Source organism: Alosa sapidissima, chromosome 21 (assembly GCF_018492685.1).
Source record: "Alosa sapidissima isolate fAloSap1 chromosome 21, fAloSap1.pri, whole genome shotgun sequence".
Classification (NCBI taxonomy): Eukaryota; Metazoa; Chordata; class Actinopteri; order Clupeiformes; family Clupeidae; genus Alosa; species Alosa sapidissima.
This window is the reverse complement of record NC_055977.1, coordinates 9945279-9971554: the sequence shown is the minus strand read 5'-3', so window position 1 is coordinate 9971554 and position 26276 is coordinate 9945279. Positions and strand designations below refer to the sequence as shown.

The window sequence follows — 26276 nt, the reverse complement described above, 5'->3', positions numbered from 1 at the left end:
GTTGCCGCTATAAAATTCATAATTTCCCGAAAACAGCCATAAAAAAAACAGCTTGGCTTAACCTGTACAGTGTCGACATAGTCTATCCATAGACTCAGTACATTCTTAAAACGAATGCGTTGGAAAACAACACAACTTGCGTTGTTTTTAACCAAAAGTTAAGTGTTTCAATTGTAAGCACAAACAAGTTTAGTCCACCATTGTCTCTTTAGAGATAAACTGGCTATATAGCCTATAGGCTATGTTAAATACAACCACAACTGTTTCCTATTGATAAGCCTGTAGCATACTTTAGGCCTAATTATTACAAGTCATATGAATTATTCCTATTAATCGGCCTATTTATTCACGTTTGTTTTTGGTGTGTAGCCTAATTGTCAAGTGTTGGTGTTATTATAAAATATGTATTAAAACGCTCGCCTACTGTAATCATTTGATTATTGTTTGAGAGCCCGTGTTAAACAGCTAATTCTCGCAGCAGACCTAACTTTGACTCGCCTAGGCCTATGGTGTATGCATCATGTGGCTTTAAACTTTAACCGTAAGATGAAACTTATCAAAATAATGTATATGTAATCGAATCCGAAAAAAGTAGACGACATTGTCTTCACATCTCACACGTGTGCCTTGTTTGTGCGTGAGGTAAAACCCAAAACCATAGTTGTTCAGTAAGCAATTTTGTTGGTTGCAATGCAATTTCCCATTGCCAACCGACTAAGTTGCTAACAGGTTAGCGACTATGGTTTTGGGAAACGCACCCCAGGCTAACTTATTCCTTGGACCATGTGTGTTCATGTGGAGGAAGGAATCCATAGCATGCGGTGCATATCAAAAAAATTGAACTGGGATTGGCCTGCACGACAGGATATTCTGCGCACCGTACGGCCTCTATTCTGTGCCGGCTGTTAACTCTAGAATTTCCCCCCCTGTCACTCCAATGCTCAAGCAATTAAACTGAAAATTGCGAATCTTTATACCCTCTGAACATTGCCTACACTGTTCGGAGACAGTTTAAAATATTCACTATGAATTACCATCGTACTAGGCGTGCGCTATAGACTGCTTCAACCAGAAAGACATGCCACTGTCAATAGTTTGTGCTTGGCGAACCGAGAGACCGATGTCGCGTTTTTCTTTTTTGTCCCTTTCCTTCGATAAGGTAGCAGCTCGATATGTTTGTCATACAGCGTCGTGGTGACATCGTTGCGCCTCACCCAGTCCCTTGCGCTCACAAATATGCCTATAACCTGTCAATACCGCTCACGTTTACGTGCAGTCGCTGAGTAAAAGACATGCCCTCCCGTGGGAGCTTCCATTTCAACGCAGCTTAATGACCGTGAATCGTTTGAGGATGTGCGTGTCAAGTCAGAGGCTAGCCTACATGGACCCTCATTATCAATGGCCATCTAATCATTTCAACGGTTAATTTATGAAAGGCGCAGCAGAACACTTGCACAGTGTCTTGTTGATAGATCAGCTTGGGCACTTTGCTGGACTGGAGTTTTTAGCTTACTAAATAGGTCACTAATTGCGCTACACTCACTACATTAGGCCTACGCCTGCGACAGATCTAGTGTGGGGTAGATGGGCTACTGAAAAGCAATTATCAATGGCCTCCAAGCACCATTAGATATCAACTACACGAGCACAAATTCCTTATCCCCTAAAAGGCAGGGTCAGGGGCGTCCGGAAGAAGTTATGAAAGACAGAAAACATTGCTCTATTTCATAGCAACAAACAGACGTTTAATTTAGACACTGACCCGTAATCTTTGGTTAAAGCAATTCATAGGATTTAACAAAGATAAAAGTATTTTCCTCTGCGACTGATAAAACTCAGTGTTATGTTACAATGAAGCCTCACGCAACAGGCATTATCAGCCTACCACAGAAAACAGTCAAAAGGCGGACCTGAACAGTGTACACAGCAATCGACAAACAAAACAGCAACTGCACGCTCAGCCAGCATTGGTATAAATGTACAAGTATCTAATCCCATATGATACATGTGTTCCATGATTGTTCTTCTTTTCTACAATAATTTATGTCGCATCAGGGAGGAAGTGTTCTACCTCCTCGTGCTGATTATCATGCGAAGGGCGTCTGAAAACGGACAAATGCATGTGAACTTCAACTGGAGGATACAGGAGATGGTGTAGATGGGCTAGAGAGAGACTTTTCCGATCCATCATCGCCTTTTCCTGGGCTGCTCCCGGTGTTGCACGGTGATTTAGGGAGCATTCCCTCTTTCTCACGCTTCTTTTGCTTCATGCGCCGGTTTTGGAACCAGATCTTAACCTGGGTCTCGTTCAACTGGAGCGCAGCTGCGATTTCCACTCTCCTCGCACGGGTAAGGTACTTGTTGAAGTGAAACTCCTTCTCGAGCTCTGTCAGCTGTTTGGTGGTGAAATTTGTGCGGACGGTATTGGGCTGCCCACTGAAGCCAAATTCCCCTGCTTTCCCTGAGAATACAAGGACAGAGAAAGATAGCGATAGAAAGTGGTTGATGGTTATACAGAGTCTAAACACATTTTCTTGAGCATGTTTTAGATGAAAAGTCGCGTTAGCAGCGCGCTCACCTGTCTTCGGTGGATTCCGTTTCACCCTCATCCAGTCAAATGTCTGGGCGTTGAAAGCGCTTTCTGTCAGCGATGGGCAACACGCATCGTGGTGGCTCGCGTTCAAAGGCGACAAGGCGTTTGAGCAGCCTGCTGTCAGGAGGGCTAAGCTGGGCTGCTCTTGGCCATGGCCGCACGACGTGTGAGCAGCGAACTGGAGGGGTCCGTGCAGATGTGCGCTGCCGCCGCTGTAACCTTGCCGATGCGTGAGGTGGGAGTGATGCTGCACCACTGACGAGGATATGTTCCCGGAGTAAACGATGGGCGCGCACTGTGCAAGACCAACTGCTGTGTCTACTTCCTGATTCAGCGCGTAATGGTTGTAACTTGAGCAAAAGCCCTGCGTGCCATAGCCCGCGTGCGTGCCATACGCAATGCTCAGCGAGCTACTGGGAGACTGATAGGAGCCAGGTTGTTGTACATGAGACACGGGCCCTGTGTCCGGAGATGTTCTACCTGCAAGGAAGCGATCTTCCCCGACACAATTACTCACCGCAACAGCACAGGATTGAAAAGTTGTAATTCCATGATCTGCGTGGAATGTTCTCACGGAGCACGCGCCACCAGCATCTCCTCCACCCATTACTGTATAATCTAAGAACGTGCTCATCGTGGCATTGCATGAATGACACACTGACCGTCGAGAGGACCCAACTCTAATTAATGTCTGGACACTTGTGCGAGGTCGCACTAAGTCAACGTCCGCTCTTGTTAATCAGATAATGTTGGTAAGAGACCTCACGGGGATGATATGAATAAAATGTGACAGTCACGTGAGTCAGGTCAACCAGTGAGTGGCCGGCACCGGTGCTCCCCTTGACTGGACTGTGGGTGACAGAATGTCGTTAACACGGTATTTAAATTCAGGCCGTTCATCAATCACGTGTATGGCCTCGACAATGTTGGTTGAGCAAATGGCAAACCGATCACACAAATACTAGCCGACAGAGGATGCAGTGCATGGACGCAGGGTGAAGTAGTCAGACAACTGAGGATAGTAGGGCAAATACAGAGGATGCTTGGGACCTTCAGGTATGGAGTTTTATGCTACATGGATGACTGATTACTTGATAGCACACACTCTTAAAACGAATGTGTTGAAAACAACACAACTTGCGTTGTTTTTAACACACCTCCGTGTCCAGTTTGTGTTGTTTCCTCTTTTTTTTAATTTGTTACACAATATGTGTTGAAAATAACACGGTTTGCGTTGAAAACAATGCGTCGTTTTTTTTAACACCTCTCTCTAGATAAGGACAACACATTCGTTTTAAGAGTGCAGTGATTCGACAAATCCATAATGGTTCGTGCAGTGCTATGTAGAACCGATATGGAATTTTCTCTGTCCTCCTGACAGTCATAGGCATAGTCTTGACATACTTGCAATCATGCTGAGCACAGGTGTCTACCCCTCTGAATTTGATGAAATGAGAAGTTATGGATTTGTGTGCCTTCTCAAAACCTCATATAGAATAGATAGTTGATCTAAAGATATCTATTTTCTTAGGCCTTATAATCTTTGACTGCAGGGGTTTCTTTTATTCCTCTTAGAATATATGCAAATGGTGTGTATATGTGCGCGTGTGGTTGTCCCTGGTGCTTGTGCGCGGAGCCTATAATATGAGGCAGATAAAAGGAGTGAAATAGCCTACTCTAGTCCATTTGCTTCGTGTGTATCTGGTAAAGGGATACGCCTGCATGTGTAGACTAGGGTAGATTGGGTAGCCTACTGTCGCATTAAACTTGGTTCAGCTATGGCCTATGAAGCATAACATGATTCCTGCTGCCTTTAATTATCCTGAATAAAATAACCCACCGAGTAAATATTACGCAAGTCCCATCAGTATCCATATTGACTCGTGACAACATGTATGGTTGGATATTTGTTTTTATCAGTGGAACATGCTGTACACGTCTTTATGTCAGTCTTGATATGGCGCCTCCTGGCGTCACCATTTATCCTACATCGCTGCGCTCTGCAAATAGTCATGTCCTTCAATAAAGACATGACTATTCATGTCATGCATTTAGATGAGCATGAAGTTGGACACAGCCTAATTCGGTAAAAGTGCGACCTATCCATAGTCTTATTAAAATATTATCGGAAATTAGAATAGTAGTCACTTGCTCACAGATGGGTGTCAGTATTTTAGAGTCATGTTCAACCTGTATGAATATAAAATTGCATCGAATATCATGCAGTGTTTTTGAACGTTGTACTTTTGAACAAACACTTACAGACCTTACAGACTGCAACAAATGATTTAATCGGACAACCGAAAGGAGAGATATCCTACTATTATTATTGTGGACAAGGGCGTAGGTTTGGTCTGAGCTTTGGTGGGGACACTACTTACCCCGCCCCCCCCCCGGAAAAAAAACACTCAACTCTTTCACCAGCCACTATAGATATATAAAATGATTAAAATGTGCTACTGTCCAACTACTATCCATGATTAAAATGTACTGTCCAACTTGATCTAACTATACTGTGTAGCCTACATAATCTGATTTATTTAACATTTAACATTTATTTTCTATTTGGTCTGTTATGAAATCATGCATTGGCCCATTTAAGCACAGCTCAGTTTTAAGAAACTTAAATACATGCATGTTTAGCATTTTGTGAAAAGAAATCATTAAGGCTACATTGACAAACTCTTAACCGTGAGCTGCCTGTATATTCTCTGATTCTAATAATTACAGATATCTAGGCGATGTAAGCACAGCTCAGTTTTAAGAAATGCTTAAAGCCGAAAGACCATGTTGAATTTTGCTACAATTTATTTAAAAACCGGATTACTCTGGAACAGCTAATACACGGGCATTACACCTTTGTGTTCGGTAAGGTCTGCTGTTTATTCTGATATATGGTTTGTCATGTGTTGCGTGAAGAGTGTGTAGGTCTACGATATTCCACCGAGACAAATGGATGTGGAGATGGGCGCAGAGAATAATTATTAAATCTCTTGAAGTTATTTTTCTCGCGAACTGTTTATCACAGCAAACAGTGGCTAGCTAGCACCGTTTAAAAGCTGAGAAAAGGCTCTATCATGTGACACATGTGTGATGAGTAGCCTACGTCTCGAGGAGTTCAACAGAGAAGAATGGATGAATTTGGACACACTTCATATGCCTTGTAGTGAAGTGAAGCTGAAGCGCTGCGCCATGGTGCGCAGGAGACTGCGGTAGTTATTATAGGTAACTTCAAATCAGCGCTATTTACCCTTATAGGCTACTGCACATTACAAGATCAGTACAAGATGATCCGCAGCACTGAAGTGAGAAATGATTTAACTTGTAGCGCATGTGAGCGCTTTTTCCCCCATTTCAACCTGAATATTGGTGGGGACATTTCAGTCGTAATTTGACATTGGTGTGGACACGTCCTTAGGTCCCCACGCAAATCTACGCCCCTGATTGTGGATGAAACAACAGGCGTACACACAAGAATGATTGGATATCCTAACCTTTATTTGATTGAAGATTAGAATAAAAACAGTAAAGAGCTTGCACAAGTGGGCCTAAATTGGCAGTAATATTTCCCAATGGTTTGTTGGGTTTGAGCCCATATCACTATGGATGATTGTATTGATTTACTAAAAGTAGGCCTAGGCTGCAAGCCCTCGGCGTGAGAGGTTTACTGGTTATGGGGTTATTGTAGCAATAAGAGACAGCCGTTGAAGAGCGAGTTCAAAAGCTCAGGCAACTTCTACGCAAAGCGTTTAGGTATAATATCCGTTGTCCAAACAATTTGGGCCAGTTTCTTAGCTGACCTGTTGACTCGAGTGTTGATATCCAAAATATTTTGACCAAAATAAACCTAATAGTTTGGCTGAAAAAGTCGTGTCTATTTATAAAATAAAACACGTTGCCAACTGCGTGTAGGTTTGGACTCTTGCACTCTTGTAGCCTATATGTTTTGAAATCTTCATTTCTCATTTCAACCAACAACGATTGCAGGTTTACAACAAAATACCTGCTACTCAAATAATAGGAACGTTGACACACGATAACAATTAAGTTGAGTTGACAGGCTTACAAATGACATAGGATAGTCCTACGACAAAATAAAGGAATATTACAAGGCTGTTCCATTACTGTCTAATAGAGTTTAGTATTGCACAGGTGAATGAGGAGCTCAAAAAACACTGCCAATCTCATAGGAGGTTAGAAGCAAACAACACAGATAAAGCAGATAAAGCTGATATGTGGCAAGTACATTTACACAACGGTGATAGAATTACCCGTAACCCTAATGTGTTCATTTCGAAAGAAAGCGAGCGCAGTTGCAAGTTTACGTCGTTTACGTCGTTTCTCGGAGAGAAATATGGCTAAACCGAGACACATTTCCCTTTCATTTTTACAATCTCGTCGACTCGGGAACCGAATGCCCACTGACCTGCCACTTGTTGAAAGCGCATGAGTATTCTTCTAAAATAAATATAATGACTTCTTGTTGGTGAAGACCGTCCTATGCTGATACAGTTCATCAAGGCCTTCCAGGCTGAAGATATTCCCTCCACTACTACGTTTATTGATTAAGCACCAGGGAGAACTACTGGCATAATGTCTTCGTCCTGGTCAAAAGTAGCAAATGTTGCCCGCCAGGTGGCATATTCCAGTGAATCCTGTGCGTCACCAGGCTATAGTGTGGGACTCACGTTTACGGCTATCAGTGTCTACTTATTCCTCAACTTTTTAGATATTTTTGGTAAGAATATCCGAGCTGGTATATCTGTCTGGCTAATCATGTTAATGTACTACAGCTTTCTGGTCTGATTCCCAATGGCAGCCCAGCATCCTAATAAACGGACTAATTAAAATATGAAGGATTGACAGATTAATTAAAATATGAAGGGCAGTCACAACTGATTTTAGTAGGCCTAGCTCATGTGTTGTAAAATAATTTGCTTGTTGGTAGCATAACGTAGTGGCTCACATTGTTTTCAACCATCTTGAAGCCCATGACAAAGGTCTCAGATATTCTCTCTCTCTCTCTCTCTCTCTCTCTCTCTCTCTCTCTCTCTCTCTCTCTCTTTCTCTCTCACACACACACACACACACACACACACACACACACACACACACACACAGACGCGCGCACACACACACACACACACACACACACACAAACACACACACACACACACACACACACACACACACAAACACACACGCAAGAAAAGCAAGCCTGGACAAGAAATACATGAATGCCAAGAAAGGGTCTAGGGTCTAGGCTGTGTATGCGTGCTGCCATGAATGTCACTTTATATGTCACGTTTATCCTTGTCTCAGTTGTCTGTTCGCTACCGGGACTAGTTACTAGCTAGTTATTTATTTAATGATATGCCGATATGACACCCATCAAAGGGAAGACATGTAAACCAAAATCAGCAGTATTTAGCCTGTCCACACCCACAAATTCCCCTCAGCTATGTGAGGGTATGTTTTTTGAAGCGGTCAGGGGCAAGAGTGTGCTAGTTTCTTGCCGCTTCAGCTCTACTATGCCAAACAATGAGACCTTGAAAGCTATACACGATCAATCTTCCAAAAGGTCTGACAGCTCGGCATCCACGGAACATAAACTTCGAATTCAGCGAGGGTAGCACGAGTATTGTGAGAACCTACTAGAGAGCACATCCTGCATTCCTGCTATAGTGAACATGCATTTAGAAATATCAATTTATTGGAAATAGGCGTTGAATTAAGCAAAATGATGGTGAGTGGTTAATGTTTTTGAATGTTTGCAAGACTAGACGAGAATTTATTTGCGTTAGACATCGCTGCTGGTAATTTTGTTGTTGTTAGACTAACCATTTCAGGGAGTTTTCGCATGGATAACATATGGGTGCCACATAAAGTTCTACGCAGGCTAGACCCACTTTCTTTTCACGAAGAAATGCGTAAAATGCATAAAAGGGATATAGGCCTACATTATTTACACTTTACTGATCTTAATAAAATAGTTTAAAAATAACATAACAGCCAATCTCTATGATTGGTTAAAGCACCCTAAGCACGTATGCCCATACACCACCAACTCTGCAACGTTTATTTTCACATTCTTTACTTTTTTCTTTCCTGGTGAACAATCTTTTACATGTTACGACATAAATCAAACAGGCCTACAAAATAATATTTACCTTATAGAATCTGACAGTTTGAAAATGCTCAGCCAGAATGTTTGTGACTAATTGAGAAGCTGAAAATGTGACTCCTAATTTGTATTTCTGTATTCTACAGCCTCCCTTCGTGCCCCAGACACACGGAACATACGGAATCGTCTCATGAAGACAAACACAGAGGGCCCGTGCACGTACTACACGTCACCTGAAGCCTGCGCACGCCTACGTCTTATGTTATTTAGGTCAACATAGGCTATTTTCACTACGACTGACCTTACATCAAAGGATGAGGGATTGTAAAATTTAAGTTATTGCCAGATGCAACTTGTTAAACTATTTAGTAACTCAACGCAGTGTCTATTTACGTTAGAACTATTAGGCAAAGGAACTTTTACTGGTGCAACCCAGTGCTGAGTTTACAGTCAATCAAATTACAATCTTCGATAATACTGATATTATTAGTGTTTTATTGAAAACAAAAACAATGGAGACGTTGTCGAAAACACTGTAAACATTGCGAAATTTATTTGATCATATTTAACATTAACATAAAATCACTCGATTGGGAGCAGCATGACAATGACGACATTTATTGAAAATCAGATGCATGTGTCCTGTTCATTTGCTTTGTGTTTCATTCATGCATATCATTGAAGTTAACTTCAAATGCCATTAGCCTACTGCAATACTTAACCATAACAATGTTGTCTGTATTTTTAAATTCTTTTAGATGGCGCCGCCAAATCCCAAAATTTAGCGCATCATTAGACCATCAATATAATTCCACAGACCATGAAATCAACTGCACTGAAGCAAGCTCTTCAAGAACGGACACAAAGATTCACATTCACATTCACATTCAATATTTTGATCCTTCCGCTATTACATTAGACAAACATTATGTACACTCGATTACCTAGCCTACGTCAGAGTAGGCCTATGTCATGAGTTTATACAGAGGGCAAAAAGAACTCCGCACAACCTGAAGAACTAGGGAAGGGGAGATGAGGCATTCGGGGCATAGGGTCTTGTTTCCCCATCAAAGATGAGTAAGTCTGGGTAATTCCTGGATTATTCCCTGAGTGCAGTGCAATGTTGGGTCTGCGAGTGTGCTAGGGTTGGGATCGCAGGAATGGCTGTTACCTAAAAGGGTTTCCCCAATATAGTCCATGCAGTCAGAGGGATGGTGAAGGTGATTTGTCTGTCCGGAAACTAATGGCGTATCAGTGCTAGCTTCTTGGACTGAGCAGCAGCCGCTTCCCTGATAACGTCTCTGTCCATGTGTCCATCTGCTGCTGTCTCGTAGACCATTCATCTCGTAATTGGTCGCAGTGCTTTTACTCACAGTTTCTGAACACTGGCCTTGGAGCGATGCGTCGTTTACCAGTGGAGACGGATGTGACGCAAATAAATTGCATGCATCGAGAAGGGATTTACTAGGAGATGGCGGTTCATAACGCAAGTTGTGGTGAGCAGAATGCATTGGGTATCGATAGCCGCTTCCCCCAGTGACCGCACCCGCGGACGGCAGCTTTGGACTATAAGGTAACTCCTCAGTAGAATGCGTCATGCCCACGTTCCGTTGATCCTTCTTGTGCTTCATTCTCCGGTTTTGAAACCAGATCTTTATCTGCCGCTCAGTGAGGTTCAGCAGATTCGCCATCTCCATGCGCCGTGAACGGCAGAGGTAGTGACTGAAGTGGAATTCCTTCTCCAACTCTAAGAGCTGCGCGCCGGTATAGGCTGTCCGAGCGCGCTTTGAGCAGGCGGAATCCGACCGACTCTCAGCTAGATAGTTCTCCACTGCGGGATGAGAAGAATTGTCACGTTATCAAGCAATATGAGAGTAATTTGCATTGAAAAAAATCACTTCAGCCTTAAACTATTAGGTGTACTAGGTGTCAAGATCAAACGGTACCCAGCTTGTTTATTTCACTTTCAGTTACTTTAATTTTACGTTTATTTCACGTTCAGTTACTTTAATATTTAGCCCAACGACATCTTACCTTTCAGAAGATGTTGATGCAAATGCAAACTTCATATGTTTAATTTTTTTTTTTTTTTGTATTTGTTGGAAAGGTCAGTGGGCCTAATCAAAAGCAATGTTTTGTAAAGGTCATTACTCCCAATAACAGCACAATGCGCAAAATACATTAAAATGTATTTAAGATAAAATATAACATACCCTAATTTACCCAAAATACTAATAAATTGTATTTTGAAAATACTAAAAATACTACAGTATTTAAAGAGAGCATAAAATCACTTTGCAAACCTTCCATGTCTGTCTATTTAATCTATTCCTTCATCAGTACACTCACTCTGTTGTTTAAGTGGTCAGTGTTTGAAAGCAACAGCTTTCCTCTCGACATGCCATAAACCTACAAACAGTCGACAGTTCAACTATGTTGACCTACCTGTTACATCTCCTAGACTAAATACTTTATCAGAGATGCACTCAAAAAGTCACAACTGAACTTGTCAAATGGTATGAAGTGGAGACAAGTCCCTGACATTGTCAATTCATGGCCAGAATGCTTGATATTGCACTGTGTAACACTGTTGATCAGGAAGGATCTTGACCATTTTAGTTGGTTTACTAACTAACTGGGTACCGTGTAGGCACTAAATGGTGTTCAAGGGACGTCAAGGGAGATAAATATGAATTTTCATTGTTCATCGCGTTGCTTTAGATGATGCATGGGGCAACTTTTCAGCAATATTGCAGGGCAACCACATAACACATGTGTTCTAATTGGATTATTAAAGTTCTCACGAAAGTGATGATTAAAGTTCTCAAAAAACTTGGTGTGAGAGGGATTGTATTGTGTGTGTGAGCAACCTACACATTATGGATAACCTTCCTGAATCTCAATATTCTGATCACAACAATTTGTTGGTTTTACCAAAAATATTTGGCAGTATTTAAAAAACATACCTAGAATTTTGAAAGTATTTTGAAACAAAATACGAAGCCATTTTCTTCAACCCAATAAAATACAAATTACAAAATACTATTTTGTATTTGAAAATCGTATTTTAAATACATGCATCATAAATAGGCCTACTGCCCATCCCTGAGTGCAGATGTGAGATGATGTCAGATCTCAAGTGTGACAAAAACCCTGACTTGCCTTGCACAATAATCCTCTCTTGAGCCACTGCTTACCATATCAGAAAGTTGTAGAATACCATGGAATTATGAAATGCAGATTGATAAAAAGCAGATGTACGGATTGGTCATTATTTCTGAGAAATGACGTACGGCCTTCTCCCCCCCTTCTTCTCCTGTAGCATTTGATCAGTGCTCTTTTTAAGTTGAACTAATGTAGTGTTTAACTACTAGCTACTACAAAGTATTGTTAACTATTGTCTTGTGTCATGTGGGAGGTCATACATGATCTCATGTGAACATGTAAACAACATTCAAACCAAAACAACTGCACCCTAGACTAAGCTATGACACGTTTTAAGTCAATGTTGCAGTTTTTGCTTCTTTTGCTCCTTACGCACCCCCATGCCACCCTCCATCCCTGCCCCCTGCCCAAATGGCACCATCATGCCCCCTTTCTCACTCTCTCTTTAGGCTACTCTGAGTGCATCAGTTTACATGATCACATGGACCCATGATAATATAGCCACACAAAGGTTTTGGAATATTTGCTACTTTGGCCACAATATGTACAGATGTTATTATGGTTGTAATTTGGAAACCCTCAATGGCATAAGATAGAATGGCACACAAAAAGAAGGAAACAAACAATAGGCTATTATTAGACATTATTTTTTAAAATAAAACATATACCCATATCACCCCATGTGTTCATGAATTTGTATAGATAATAGAACTGATCACCCCCTCCCCCCAATCAACCAAATGTTGCGATGCTTAAGTTGTTTATCATATGCTACATGTAGAGCATATTTAATTAAAAAAAATAAAGGTTGCTCAATGCAGTTGTGTGTGATGTGTCTTATTATGTTTGTTTGTTCAGTGATCACCTGAGTTGGCACAGTGTGCTTTCTGTTTCGTGTTCTGGCGGGACTCCTTCATCCAAGAGAAAACTTGTATGGCGGGCGTTTGTAAGTCTTGCCGAAGATCCTTGGGAACCGAGCTAATGCTCGGATCAGAAACCCGATAATTGGGAGACTGCAAGTGGAGGTTGCTGCTGAGGATGGGTGATGTTCTGGAAGACTGGTTATTGCCACTGCACTCGCAGCCGTCAGGAACTGGTCTTGACTTATGAGGGACAGTGGAGTAATCACCAGAAGACTGCAAAGCACACGCAGCAACCTGGGGATATCTCTGTCCTCTGCCAATACAACTGGGGCCATTTCCACACAGATATTGGTTGATGTTGTAGGTGTCTTTTTGCATGTCTTTAAAGTTCAGTGTTTAGGTTTTAAACTGTCACAAATCCTTGGACAGTTCCAAATCATAAAGTCCTTGGATAGGTTGTCAAGTCGTATCTCTTCACCAAGCCCTTCTTCGGTGAACTTTGGGATGAGAGGAGAAATTATGAGTGAGGTAAGAATAAAAATAGTGTCTATAGGTATTACCTGTCAGTAAACAATGGCCTGACTCCACACAGAAGTTGGCCTGCACGGCAAAGAATTAACCCATTGTTCACCTGACATCATCTGCGCACACATACTCAAGCAAGGTGTACTGAATGGGCTAAATCAGCGCAAAATAGCCTAATTGATATTTGAAAATGATGACAGTATCATGACTTGCCATATAATCAGTCCGATTCCTCTCATCTTTAAGTTACAAAATGTAAGAGTCTACCCACACTGACACAGGATATGAAGTAGCATAAACTGATCAAGTGACATTATAGACACAGATGGTATTATGCTCAGTAATACATGTATGCCAGTTTTATCATTTTTTTCTCTTTACAGTTATTTTATCTGACGTGAATGCATTTTGTAAGCTTAGGCTTGTCCACCTGTACATAAACTCGTTAGACCTATCAACCACAGCCAGGACAGGCCATAGCCTACTCTGCTGCTACGTGAAGATGCCGGTTAACGTCTCAAACAACGTTTGATCCACCCTGCCTTACCCGCCTGGTGTCCCGAGACCTAAAAGAACAGCATTCTATCTGTCTGCATGCTTACAAGATAGATGGGAGACTGTGACCACAGAAACCTGAAAAACCGGCGGGTGTGACTACCATCATCTCGCCAACGCACAATAATGGCTGCTCTCCAGAGAAAATACGACTGATGCATGGGGTCAGTTAACGTATTCGGTGTAGGTCTATATTTCACAGCTCAATACATCAAAAGACACAATATTTTGGCAATAGCTATAATTCACAGGTAAGGTATGTTAAGATCGAAGTTAATAATAACTTATGCCTGATAACTCGAACTGTGCAGTGTTTTCCCTAAATCCCATGTTATAGCCTAAACACCACAGCAGATGTCAAACGAAAATAGGAACGAGAAACACCGAGGCCATGTAACAAAAGGACAGGGTTGAATATGTGCTTGCTTGCGCGGCGCGCTAATGGCTTACATGTGAACTCTTCCTGAACCGACATCTCGACATCAATCGAGCAGTCATAAATCACCGGGACATCATCACGCTTTTTAAACGGCTGTGGGAAGAGTCCATCTTTTCTTACCTTTCTTTACCCGGGCGAGCAGGGTTGACCCAGAGCAGGGTGCAAACTTCTTATTCAGTGAAACCAATCGATCATCAAAAAGGAAACCGAAGAAAAGTTTGTCTGTGAAGGGGAGGCTAACTGCTCGATCGCACGCTATTTCTTTGGCAGGGCATCAAAGGCAAGGAGGAAACAGCGCGAGGTACGGAGTGGTAAAACGCTCAGAAATTCCTTTTTGTATAACTCGGCAAAGGTCAGTGAAGAGGGTAGGGCTATTTTTGCCCTTATTACGTTTATCACATCGCTCACTGAGTAGCTATCGTCCTCTGGGCGTCCATCAAACCTGTATCCTTAGCATTCTCTCTCTCTCTCTCTCTCTCTCTCTCTCTCTCTAACTCCCTCTCCCTCTCACTCACTCACTCACTCAATCTCTCTCTCTCACTCACTCACTCACTCACACACACACACACAACAATCACGCACGCAGGCACAATTCAAAAGCCTCACACGCATAAACACAATAAAAAAAATTCTGAAAAACAAAAAACTCTAATCAATCAAAGCATCTTGACATTTCGGCTGAACATGTGGGTTAGACTTTATTTCAGTACTTTAGTAGCTTAATGGTGAACTGAATTATGGTAAGATAAAGTCTAGTATTTTTTGGAGGTAGGCCTAGTTATTATGAAGGAGACATTTGATAATGCGCACGGGTATTTCAATTGCGGTAAAATGTGTGGTGAGCCAGTACAGTGTCAAGGTTTTCCTGGCCAAACCGGTGTTCTTCAATAGCTTATTCCTCAACATATTCCAGACTAAAGACATGGGCTACTTCCCAATATTTCCCATTTATCTTGATTTTCGTTTGGGCTAAGTTATTAGCGTTGTGCTTGCAGTGCCTTGAAATGTAAATAATAATGGGTAATATGGTCCCACATGCAGTTTCTTCAGAAGGTCAATCGCCGTTTTCAATAAAGCGCAATTTCTAAAACTTTACTGACGCGCGTAAAAATTCACCCAATTTACCTGACTTCCCCTCTGCGCAAAGTGTTGTCTGCGCACACGATGAAGATACACTGAATAAGAAGACACGGAATAAAATGAGGAAAGTTCAGATTGTTCCAGAATCACTGGGTGTAGGTTACAACAGGGCATAGGCCTACAGTTGCAGGGTGCGTGAGGTGGCCCACTGAGTGAAAGGGCATGTAGGATTATGGGCCGTTTTGATCGTTTCAATGATTCACAATTTTTTTTCTCATTTTGTTTTCTCTATTGTGAAACACATTTCTGTTTCAACCAAAGTAGAACGTAGAATTCAATCAGTGATATACCTATATTGAAGAGTTTTTGTAAATGTAAACAGTTTCTTTCTTTTTCTTTTGTCTTAGCCTATATATCTCATATAAAATACTGTACAATTAGTAAAATGATTCAAATGCCATGTTTGTTTTGACCATTCTAAATCTAAATCCAAATCGAAGCGTTCTAAAATCGGATTCATAAATAAAATATTAGGCCCATGTCGCAATATCTACTACTACTACTACTACTACTAGGCTACTAGCCTCCTCCTACTAATAATAATGATGACAATAATCATAACAATAATAACTGGTAATAGGTTATACGATTATAATTATCATTAATTACTAAGCTATTATTATTAGATAGATAGATAGATACTTTGTTGATCCCCGAGGGGAAATTCAGGATCATTATTAGTATTCTTATTATTAGCCCATTGTTGTAATTATTAATTTAGTATACAGGTATGTCTACAGAATTACACCCTGTCTCATTTTAAGGTATGTTTAGCGTAGTGTTTTCCAGCCAAATACTATGGAAATACTTAGGAATTGGGCTATTGGTGCGAATATCATTTGTCCGGAAAACGGACGTCGACAGAAGTGAGCTTGTAAAATACTGCGCATTGTTTATTGTGTTCGTTTTTGTTTTGTTTGTTTAAATTATTATCATCATTTTTCTTTGCTTTGATTTTTGCTTTGATCCTGGTGTGGTTTAGATCGGGGGTGAACGTGCTCCCCTTCTCCTTCTCCTGCCGTTAGATATGCCTCTGTTGTGTGTGACGGATGGTAGGTAGACCTACAAACTACCTCGCATTTTACCATCATTTCTCCACCAACTGCTTGAGATAGCTCTCACGTGTGACAGTGCAATGCACTGCATTTACGAGATCTGAAAGAAGATATTATGCACTTTCTTGTTGAAATTATGTCGGTTTGCCAGCATAACACGATAGGCTTGTTTCAGTGATGTGATGGGGAATGATTAGCTATGTAGGCCAAGTGGTCTAGGCCGAGGAATTCTTAACCTCTGCTGTTGTAGAAGATAATAGTTTTATGTTCGTGCATCCATTTGGGCGGCGTAAACGTTCTGGATTTGTGATAGCGTACTGGCTTCTCTTTATATATAAATAAATTAGGCCTACACAATCAGCAATGTCTACCACTTTTAGGTCAACAGTTAGCGTGTCAAAAGATTACAAGATGCCCTTGCAAATGTCCCCTTAAGTATGGACTATGAGCTGAAATGAACTCACCTAAACGGATGCATTACGTCCGTCCTGTGGAAAGGTAGGCTACCAACGGCCCAGCCCCCTGCGCTCAGGAAATAGTCTACTATTCCATTCCAGGGTGGACTATTATTATTATGTATATTATTACAGCATATTATTACAGCTTTTAAGATTATGTAGCAGACTGCGAGACTTTATGGGTTAGATAGCGCGCACGTTCCAAGTGTCCGAAGTCCCAACTCTGAGGTGAATTGTTGCTGAAGGGGTTCTTTTAACACCTCTCTATCATCGCGCTCTCGGATAACACTCACTGATGAGGTTGCTACAGGGAGGAGATGGAGGACGCGCGGTGGAACAGTTATTGTAACGCCCTCACAATCATTATTGAGAGGGCTTGTCGTCGCAGGAAACCCCGTTCCATGCTTCATATGTCGATCACTCAGTGCCAAACTCTCAATTTGTAATTGGGCAATTATGGGGCAAAATAATAAGGAGACTATCCTGAAGCAACAGAAATAAATGATCTAATGGCTCTAACAACGGCATGACTTAGATTTATTCAGTCAGATCATTTCTATGTTCCTAAAAATCACATGCATGGCTGCATGGCTAACCTGACGATCGAGGGCCTATCATGTGTAGCCTGGAATTAGTAAGGCAGAGTAGCCAGCCAGCAAAGAACTTTTGATTGCTCACGGGCTAGTCCAATATCCGGAAATTCACAGTCTCCACATTTTACTTAGAAAACAATACAATCAAAAATGGAAATGACTGAAATTAAATGAAATAAATTAAATGTGCCTTTAAATATATGTTAATTTATTTAGCTGTTTCTCAGAGATATTACCTATGCTATAACTTAAAATATGCCTTGTGTGAGTTTAAGACATTATTCCACCGTTGCCGCTGGGCATACCTGATATTTCCTAAATCGAAAGCATATTTTGGCACAGTAATTGTTGCATTATATTTGCGGACACAATACTTGTTTAATTATTACGGTATAAGTGCAACGCAAAATGATCGTTAACCCATGCATTAAAAAAATGATGTAGGCGCACAGTTGTATTATCACAAAAATTGATCCATGATGCAAGCCTGTTTTTAAATCTGAAACGATTTGACAATATTCAGCACCACAATTATGGACAGTGTGCCCTAACCTTGCACCACCACGTACACAAGAGCATGCAACATTATATGAGCCATGATTATGTCTAATCTGACCCTCACTCAGTCCCACACATGCTGTTTCACATGCAGATCAGACCATCTAAAGAAACGTGAATAATAGAAAATATGGGGTTCCTGTACAAGTTCCTAAAGGCAGGTTTCTGATTTTCAGAACTTTTGGAGTGATTTTGGAGATCTCTTTAAGATATAAAAACAAGGCATAATATTTTCAGCACGTTCTTTTAGCTGTTTGCTGACGCCTGTTGCTGAATTTTAGTCCTTCAGTGTCTGTTTAAAGAGCTAGCCTACTTTCAGAGCTGAGGGTCTTGTGGACTAGATTAAAAAATAAAGAGTCTGTTGAAGTGTCAGTGACACACCAACTATTTTCGTGCTACCAAATTGGACACGTGTCTTCCTATTTCTATATTCATATCCATATCTGCTATTTCACAACATGTGAGAAGATTTCAGTGAAAGCGCTCATGAAAGACAGTGACAGCATTAACAGTGTAAAAGTGCCACTTCCTTCTCAGATGTGTGTGGATAAATACTGACTTACGTTCTGTCATGTACAACATCAATTTCATGGAATCTTCCAGTAAGATTACAGGATTAAGCACTAATGATTGTATTCCACAATCATAAAAAGCCTCACAATTAAAGCAGCACTAAAGAAGATTTGCTCTCGGGGTCCCCCTACAGTTGAGATGCGCAATAATAAACGATCTAAATATGCGTCTTTTGGAACTAAGTATGAACATAACTCTGATATAATATAGAGGGAATGCACAGACAGCAGTCTGTAGAAAAATATATGCGAATTCCTAGCATAGCAGCTATTTTTGTGTTGGTGTATTTAAAACATATTAGCCCCGAATCAGAATTTTGGTTAGGGAAAACCAGGTGTCTAGTATATGCTGTTTATAAAACACGATAGCCTATTATTGGTGTAACATGCAGTTGCTTTCATTAATATTTGAACTTAGTCAACTCAATAAATGCAGTCTTGGTAAATGCCAAAAAAGGTTAGTGTTTTCTTACCACTTGTTTGCTGTTTTTGAAATGGCGAGCACAGACTTTACCTGTGAGTAATTATCGTCTTGGCATATAGATCAGGAAATTATAATAACAAAAACACTATTTTTTTTATTATTTTACAAAGACTGTAAGTTGTATCGTGTTTACATAGCCTACAGTAGGCTAATTCCTATTAATGAAGTCTGGTCCTCATTGAAGTCAATGTAAAATAAACTATAGGTCACATGATACAAACCCCAGATAAAGAAAGCACAAATAGTCATTTCACACAAACACAAGTGACAAAAATGGAGAGGCAGAGAACACAAACTGCTCAGAATTTAGCATGACATTTTTCTTGTCATTACATTTCTCTAACAGATGAGGGCGCACAAGGACTACAGTGCTGCCTTCAGACAAACAGCAACGACTTCTGAAGTATCACTCTCCTGCAGGTGACCTGTGAAACAGCATTCAAGAGATTCAGGGACCTGGAAGAGGTGTACTAGTGCAGAATTTAACCTGCAGGCCATTTTATTGTATCATAGACTGAGCCCCTCACTGTTCTGCATGTTTTTTGTCTGGTCTGTCTGAACTTATTACACACACACACACACACACTCACACACACACTCTCTCTCTCTCTCTCTCTCTCTCTCTCTCTCTCTCTCTCTCTGTGTGTGTTATTGTACCATAGGCTGAGCCCTTCACTGTTCTGCAAGTTTTCTGTCTGGTCTGTCTGAACATATCACACACACACACACACACACACACACACTCTCTCTCTCTCTCTCTCTCTCTCTCTCTCTCTCTCTCTCTCTCTCTCTCTGTGTGTGTGTGTGTGTGTGTGTGAACCTATACCTTATCATGGCAGCTAGAGAGACAGGCACAGACAGGGTGGAGAACCCCTGCAGTTGAATGCACCTTTCCAAATGAGTTAACTTATTGCAGTCAGTGATTGTATGTGATTTTAAGCAATCATCTCCCCTTGATCCGCTAGCTGCCCATTCTCTGGCTCTGAAAACTGAACACAAATAAAGTGAGGGCAGCCTGGCCCCCCAAACAAAAACAAAACCCTATGTGGAGCTAGGTCCTTGGTTAAAATATAATGTATGTTGTTTAGGGAAAAAAAAGTGTACATTTAAATATAAACATAACCAAACACAAACGCAATCGCTGTCTGCACCAGGGAGGACTTTCTCCACTATAATCATCCCCAACAGGCTTTGAAAAATCTCCATCCAATCTTTGTCCCCATGTTTACTGAGTTTCTACATCATGTGGAGAACAACATCAAGCAAGCTTAATAAGATAGCCTAGTGGAGCCATTGTGCATGATTGTGTTCTGTGCACTTTTAAAATAAAACAACAACCCCACAAGACTGTGGTTTAGTCCTATCTTGTCATCAAATGGCATCTCATGCAAGACACCGGAGAATGTCTAATCAAAGACAATTGTGCAAACAAAATTGGTGCAAACTAAATCTTCAACTATCCAGTTGATTTGGGTCTGTTTCTTGTCTGTGTGTCATCAGATTTGGAAAAGAGCCACATTGTCGTTACTTGGCGTTTTAAGCCCTCAACGTCGTCTTTCCAGGCAGCGCTGGGTTAGGGTTAGGGTTAGGTGCCTTGAAGTCGACGGTTGCGGTGCTGCCTTGAAGTCGACGGTGGGGGATTAAAACACCATCAAGCCACATTGTCACCATCCATACCCTATAACTCCAGTGGCAAGGCATTGATACCTTACAGTGAGATTTTACATTTACATACAGTACTGATATAAAATTGCCGATGACCTATAGTGCCTGTAAAAAAATATTCACCTCCCTTGGATATTTCTCCTTTTATTGCTTTAATAAATTGAATCTTTGATTTAGCCATTCCTCATATCCCTGAGTGACAGCTACACATATGTATAGATGAAATGGGAAAAGACAGCAATGTGGGAAAGAGGCTGATAGACACATGCTTTGCAGAATGGAAGCTACGTTTGCATAGTGAACACTTGGAAACAGTTTTAGAACTCGTTTGCGCATTCAAGAAACACCAGATTCTAAGCCCCCTTTTAGTATTGGCTATGACTTAAGCACTAACGTTCTTACTTTAGTAGATTGACCCATTCCAGCTGCAGTCCGTGCCCTGATTGTTTAGTCATGTCACATCGACGCGCGTGGCGTCATCGAGGTTTCTCTTTAGAGTCCCACTCTCTTTAAAATGACAGGTCGAGGGAATCGAGAGAGTAAATGGTGATCCCACCCAGAGCTTGCGTCGCGTCGCACTCCTGTGCTGTCGCATCACAGGATCAACACGTCCGCCCCCCTCGCGCTGAGTCAATCCTGCTCTCGTTGCGTGTACAAGGCAGATTCGGTCATTTTCTTTCATATCGTTTCTTGTTCATATCGCTGAGCACCTGAAATGGACAACAAAAGGGATGTTGTACAGCGCACAGAGAACAGTCAGGTTTTGGTCCGTGGTACCATATCCGGAGCAGAATTGACTGACGCTACTAGGAGCCCCGCACGTGAACCGCACCAGAAGGCTCTCCAAGGAACTTGCCCCAGTCCTAGATCCCCATCTTACTTGCAGAGCGGATCAGAGTCAGTCATGATGGAGGGTTCGCGGAATGGGAAATACGGAGATACAAGGCCGGCAGGCAAATCCTCACCGATAATCGGTGATAAACCGGAACGTCCCAACAAAGAGCCAAGCAGCTCAAGCGAGGAGTCAGACTTCTACGAGGAAATAGATGTCAGCTGCACAACCGACAGCATGGAGTACCCGGACAAGCAAGGTAGGCTACAGCGAACATGCATCCCTTTCATCCTTAACCATATTCACAGCCTTCATATTAGACTTGCTGACAGACTGGCACTATAGGCTATGCGCAAATAACAATTCTGACCAACGCAGATACATGAACATGGCAGATAATACAGGCACATTTAAGCCTTAATTCTGGACAACTGTGATAAGTGATCTTAAAAACTGTTGTCTTTATCGAATAGTGAATATATTTGACCTCCAGCTGAAGGTCCCATGTTATCCACAAGGTATTATTATTATTATTATTATTATTATTATTATTATTATTTAATGGTTGTTGTTACATGCAGTTATGGTAGTTCTGTTCTTGTTATGTTCTCTAGAACTGTTCTTGTCAAGTATTAGCCTATCATTATTAGTGTTTATTATTATTATTATTATTATTATTATTATTATTATTATTGGGCGATTATTATTATTATTATTATTATTATTATTATTATTATTATTATTATTAGGCTATCAGCAGGCATTATTGGCTTCAGAATAACTTTGCCTGAATGTGATTCCAGGCATCCAATACCTAATGGCTAATACCTATATAGGCATACACAATTAAATTCTCATTTATATTTTCGTTTCTTTGCTTAGTGAAACGAGTTTCAATGATCCGATAGGATGTAGCAAGTTGTACATTTCATCTTTAGCGTGATGGCCCTGCATTCCAGTTTAATGAATTAGTAATTCAAGGCAAAGGTGTTAAATACAAGTCAAATATTTGTTTCAAAGAAAAGGTTTATCGATGAATTATGAATAAGTATTTTGATTTGAGACATACTCAACGAATTAGTCCTTCTCTGTACAGATAAATGAAAGTTGATTTTGGCCAATTAAGAGCTTCTAAGATGATGTGTTGCTGTAGGCCAACCGTGCACATCATTCGATTGCATTCGATGCACCGTGTGTTCAGGGCCTTAATAAAGAAAAAAAGACACGAGCATCGTTGTTGCTGAGGAATATTTATATTAGACAGGTGCTGCATATATTGCACATATGAATCTTATTTTAAATCTTATGTCTCTTTTTTTTTTATTAATTGAAGGCAAAGATGTCGACGTTACAAGCCACAACACCGACAGCTTGAACACCGGGAAGATGAACTCAAGCCCGAGTGCACTGTCTTACGGAGCCGACCAGATGCGACGGTACCGGACAGCTTTCACGCGGGAGCAGATCGCTCGACTGGAAAAAGAATTCTATCGAGAGAATTATGTCTCAAGACCACGGAGGTGCGAGCTCGCGGCTTCTTTGAATCTACCGGAGACTACAATAAAGGTAACCCATAACTCTGAATTACTAGTTGCCACATTGATTAATATTTTAAGACTGATATTAAATTGTCTAGGTAAATGGTTTGTGGCCTCAGATTGATACTGATAGGCCTACACTTTTGCCAACTGGCCTAGGCCCATGTCTAATAGGCCTAGGCCTACTGAAGCTTAACTGAAATATCCATTTATCACATTGCTGTTTTCAGTCTATTGAAATTGAATATAATTATGCAGGTAATGTGCAAGCCAACTTAATTTGCATTCCCTGACTACATTTCTTTATGTGAAAGATGCTACTTGAAATAAGATGGTTACTGCAAGTGTAACATGTTTGTAGGCTTGTGTTTATTCAGGTGAGATATATGACATTGCCAAAGCTATACTAACATCCTTTATGCAATTTATTTTTCAGGTTTGGTTCCAGAACCGCAGGATGAAGGACAAGCGGCAGCGTCTCGCCATGACGTGGCCACATCCGGCCGACCCAGCATTTTACACATATATGATGGGCCATGCCGCCACCACCGGCAATTTGCCGTACCCTTTCCCATCACACCTGCCTCTTCCCTATTACTCACCCATCGGTGGAGTGGGTACGACCACAGCCTCCGCCACTTCTCCTTTCGCCAGTCCCTTACGCTCACTGGATAGCTTTCGTGTTCTCGCTCACCCCTACCCTCGACCCGAGCTGTTCTGTTTCCGTCACCCAGCAGTCTATTCCAACACAGGAGCAAGCCACGGGCTTGGTCCTGCTGAGACCCCCTGTTCTTGTCTGGCGTGCCATGGCACCAGCGGACAAACCAACGGACTTCAGCAACGGCCTCGCAGCATGGATTTCACTTGTTCCTCCTCAAGCCGGACAGACACCTTCCTTACGTTCTCACCTGCAGTTTTGAGCAAGTCATCAACCGTCTCTTTGGACCAGAGAGAGGAAGTGCCTCTGACAAGATAGAAGGTCCACTGCCCATTTAATTAACACGAACATTTGAAAAGCAAAGCCTCCTTCATCAATCCTCTGCGCACGGGAGAAACGTCTTTTATTTGCAATGAATGAACTGAAAGAACTCGGATACCGCTGTGCTCATGAGAACAGTTTTAGCCCTACATCTGAAATGGGCCTGCTGTAGGCTACTAGCCTTATCTGAAGTTACATTGGTAACATAGACTAGAATGATTGAGTATTACATATATTTCAGTTTATGATATCTAGAGATTACAGACTAATGTCAATCCCATGTAATAGAAAATATGCGTAGCCTATTTATATTTTATTCAAATCAGAACGAGTGCAAATAATAGGCTATAGCCTATAATTTAGGCATACCAGTGGACCTCGGGGGGGGGGGATAAATTAAGCGAGCTGGCTATGTTGTTTGTGAACCTTGCACTCCTGTCTGAGTTGACCTATTCTGGCCAATAAAGCTTTGTTGGTATTATTTTTTCATATGACCCATTCAAGTCTCATTAGGCCGTGTCCCTGGTTGACATAGACCTGACGCCCGTGCAGATGCTAAGGAGAAATAAGGGCTGATGTATGCGAGAAAGGGAATATCTGAATTTTGAATTAATGTAAATGTGGCATATGCATGTAGGATTGTCTGGTAAAGTGCTAACAAGGCGTCAGGGGAACAAGGAGCGGCCCACTTGAGCTTCCGTAGCCTACATCAGGAGATGAGGGAAATAAGAATGGGATTTGGGGAGAAATGAGGCAGACAGTGGGAGATGGTAATCAGTCTACAGTGGCTTGATATGTGGAGCAACCCGTCTCAGCCAACTAATAAACGAATACTTTTTCCTTATACCAGTCTTATCCTTATGATAGGCTACGCGCTGGGAATTGCATTCCGTAAAACGAAACTGCTACATTTCCAAGAAAATTCCAAACAACTAAAACAGACTTCTTTGCCAATCACTACGGCTCTCTTAGACGCACATAGATATCGCCAGCTGCCTTCCTTGGCAGAGTAGGTTACTTGTCAGTCAGTCAGGACATCAGTTTTAGGTGCAGAAGATGAGATGTAGGCCTGGCCTATATATGTAATAAAAAGAAATACATAGCCTATATACATTTACGATAATAGACGAGTTCGAGTCAGATTATTTGGGCTTTTTTGTTTTTTTTGGAGGCTATAGGCCAAGGCTTGGTACAGTAGGAGGATAAATAAAAATCAGTCTAGCCAACGTTTGTCTGGAAGCATTCATCTCTAGGCTACTTAAATAATTTGAGGCAAAATATTGCCCACACATACATGAATATTGCCTGATTTATGTATCTTTTTTTAGGCAATGTTTGCGCGCCATATAGGCCAGTCTCGTGCATTTCCACATTAAATGCAACCGTTATAACTTTCAAGGGGAGTCGCTGCAACCACCCCCAACATGTAATTGTTTGGGCATAAAAGTGCTTACTGGGACTTGGTAATACGGCCCACATTTCCCTTCCTCTCGTTTACGCCATTAATAAATCATCACACTGAGATGTGTTGCACAAATAGGCCTGGCCTACCGCCCTTGAAGGTGATCGATAAGTCATCTATCCATCAATCAAGGGATGTTTTTCGCCTACCTTTTTATACTGAAGGTTTCATATGGCGTTGCCACAAAAAATCCTCACAACTGTGAAACAATGCTCAGGCTATTTTGGCAAATATCTTGCGCCACTTATGAATAGCCTAACCTCGAAAAATAACTAATACTGTTGTAACCATGGGTGCAAACACGCACCCAGTGAAGTCAGGCTATTCACACGCACCAAGACAAAATCCCTTCCGCCATCCAGGATATGACACTCATCAATTTTTATAAAGGACGCAAACTGAACCATGGGCGCGCGCGTGCTTGCGTGCGTGCGTATGTGTGTGTGTGCGTGCATGCGTGCGTGCGTGTACATGTGTGTCATTCTGCCACACCCTAACTGTTTGTTCCATTTTATGATCGCCCACTAGAAGGATTCGCCGCCCCATCACGCAACCCATCTTCCACAGTCCCCAACGGAGCAGGCAGATCTGTCTTGATTGATAGCCTTATTAAAAGATGTTATTGTCCATGTGTCCTTGTTGATTGAAATGCATAAGGTTTGAATAATAGTCTATT

General features: G+C 41.4%; 3 protein-coding genes and 1 long non-coding RNA gene across 8 annotated transcripts; 2 read left to right on the top strand and 2 right to left on the bottom strand.

The window, feature by feature from the left end:
* Positions 1–1719: 1719 nt before the first annotated feature.
* Positions 1720–3994, bottom strand: hoxa1a (homeobox A1a). The gene is made up of 2 exons (XM_042076560.1): positions 2579–3994; positions 1720–2461 (listed from the first exon to the last, which is right to left on the bottom strand). The coding sequence occupies exons 1-2, from the start codon at positions 3225–3227 to the stop codon at positions 2130–2132; spliced, it is 981 nt and encodes a 326-aa protein (XP_041932494.1). The 5' UTR covers positions 3228–3994; the 3' UTR covers positions 1720–2129.
* A 4098-nt stretch (positions 3995–8092) lies between these two features.
* On the top strand, positions 8093–9364 carry LOC121695581. The gene is made up of 2 exons (XR_006026115.1): positions 8093–8339; positions 8864–9364. It is a non-coding gene; the product is annotated as an uncharacterized LOC121695581 (long non-coding RNA).
* On the bottom strand, positions 9249–13130 carry hoxa3a (homeobox A3a). The gene is made up of 2 exons (XM_042076559.1): positions 12748–13130; positions 9249–10548 (listed from the first exon to the last, which is right to left on the bottom strand). Exons 1-2 carry the CDS (start codon positions 13121–13123, stop codon positions 9785–9787), a joined length of 1140 nt encoding a protein of 379 aa, XP_041932493.1. The 5' UTR covers positions 13124–13130; the 3' UTR covers positions 9249–9784.
* A 63-nt stretch (positions 13131–13193) lies between these two features.
* On the top strand, positions 13194–24590 carry evx1 (even-skipped homeobox 1). 5 transcript variants are annotated; one of them, XM_042076557.1, is made up of 5 exons: positions 13194–13273; positions 19471–21880; positions 22095–22139; positions 22955–23187; positions 23596–24590. In XM_042076557.1, the coding sequence occupies exons 2-5, from the start codon at positions 21505–21507 to the stop codon at positions 24133–24135; spliced, it is 1194 nt and encodes a 397-aa protein (XP_041932491.1). In that variant the 5' UTR covers positions 13194–13273; positions 19471–21504; the 3' UTR covers positions 24136–24590. The 5 variants fall into 5 exon arrangements, with proteins under 5 accessions (XP_041932491.1, XP_041932490.1, XP_041932488.1 ...); XM_042076556.1 differs by having other exon boundaries at positions 13249–13989; XM_042076554.1 differs by having other exon boundaries at positions 13249–14076.
* Positions 24591–26276: the final 1686 nt, after the last annotated feature.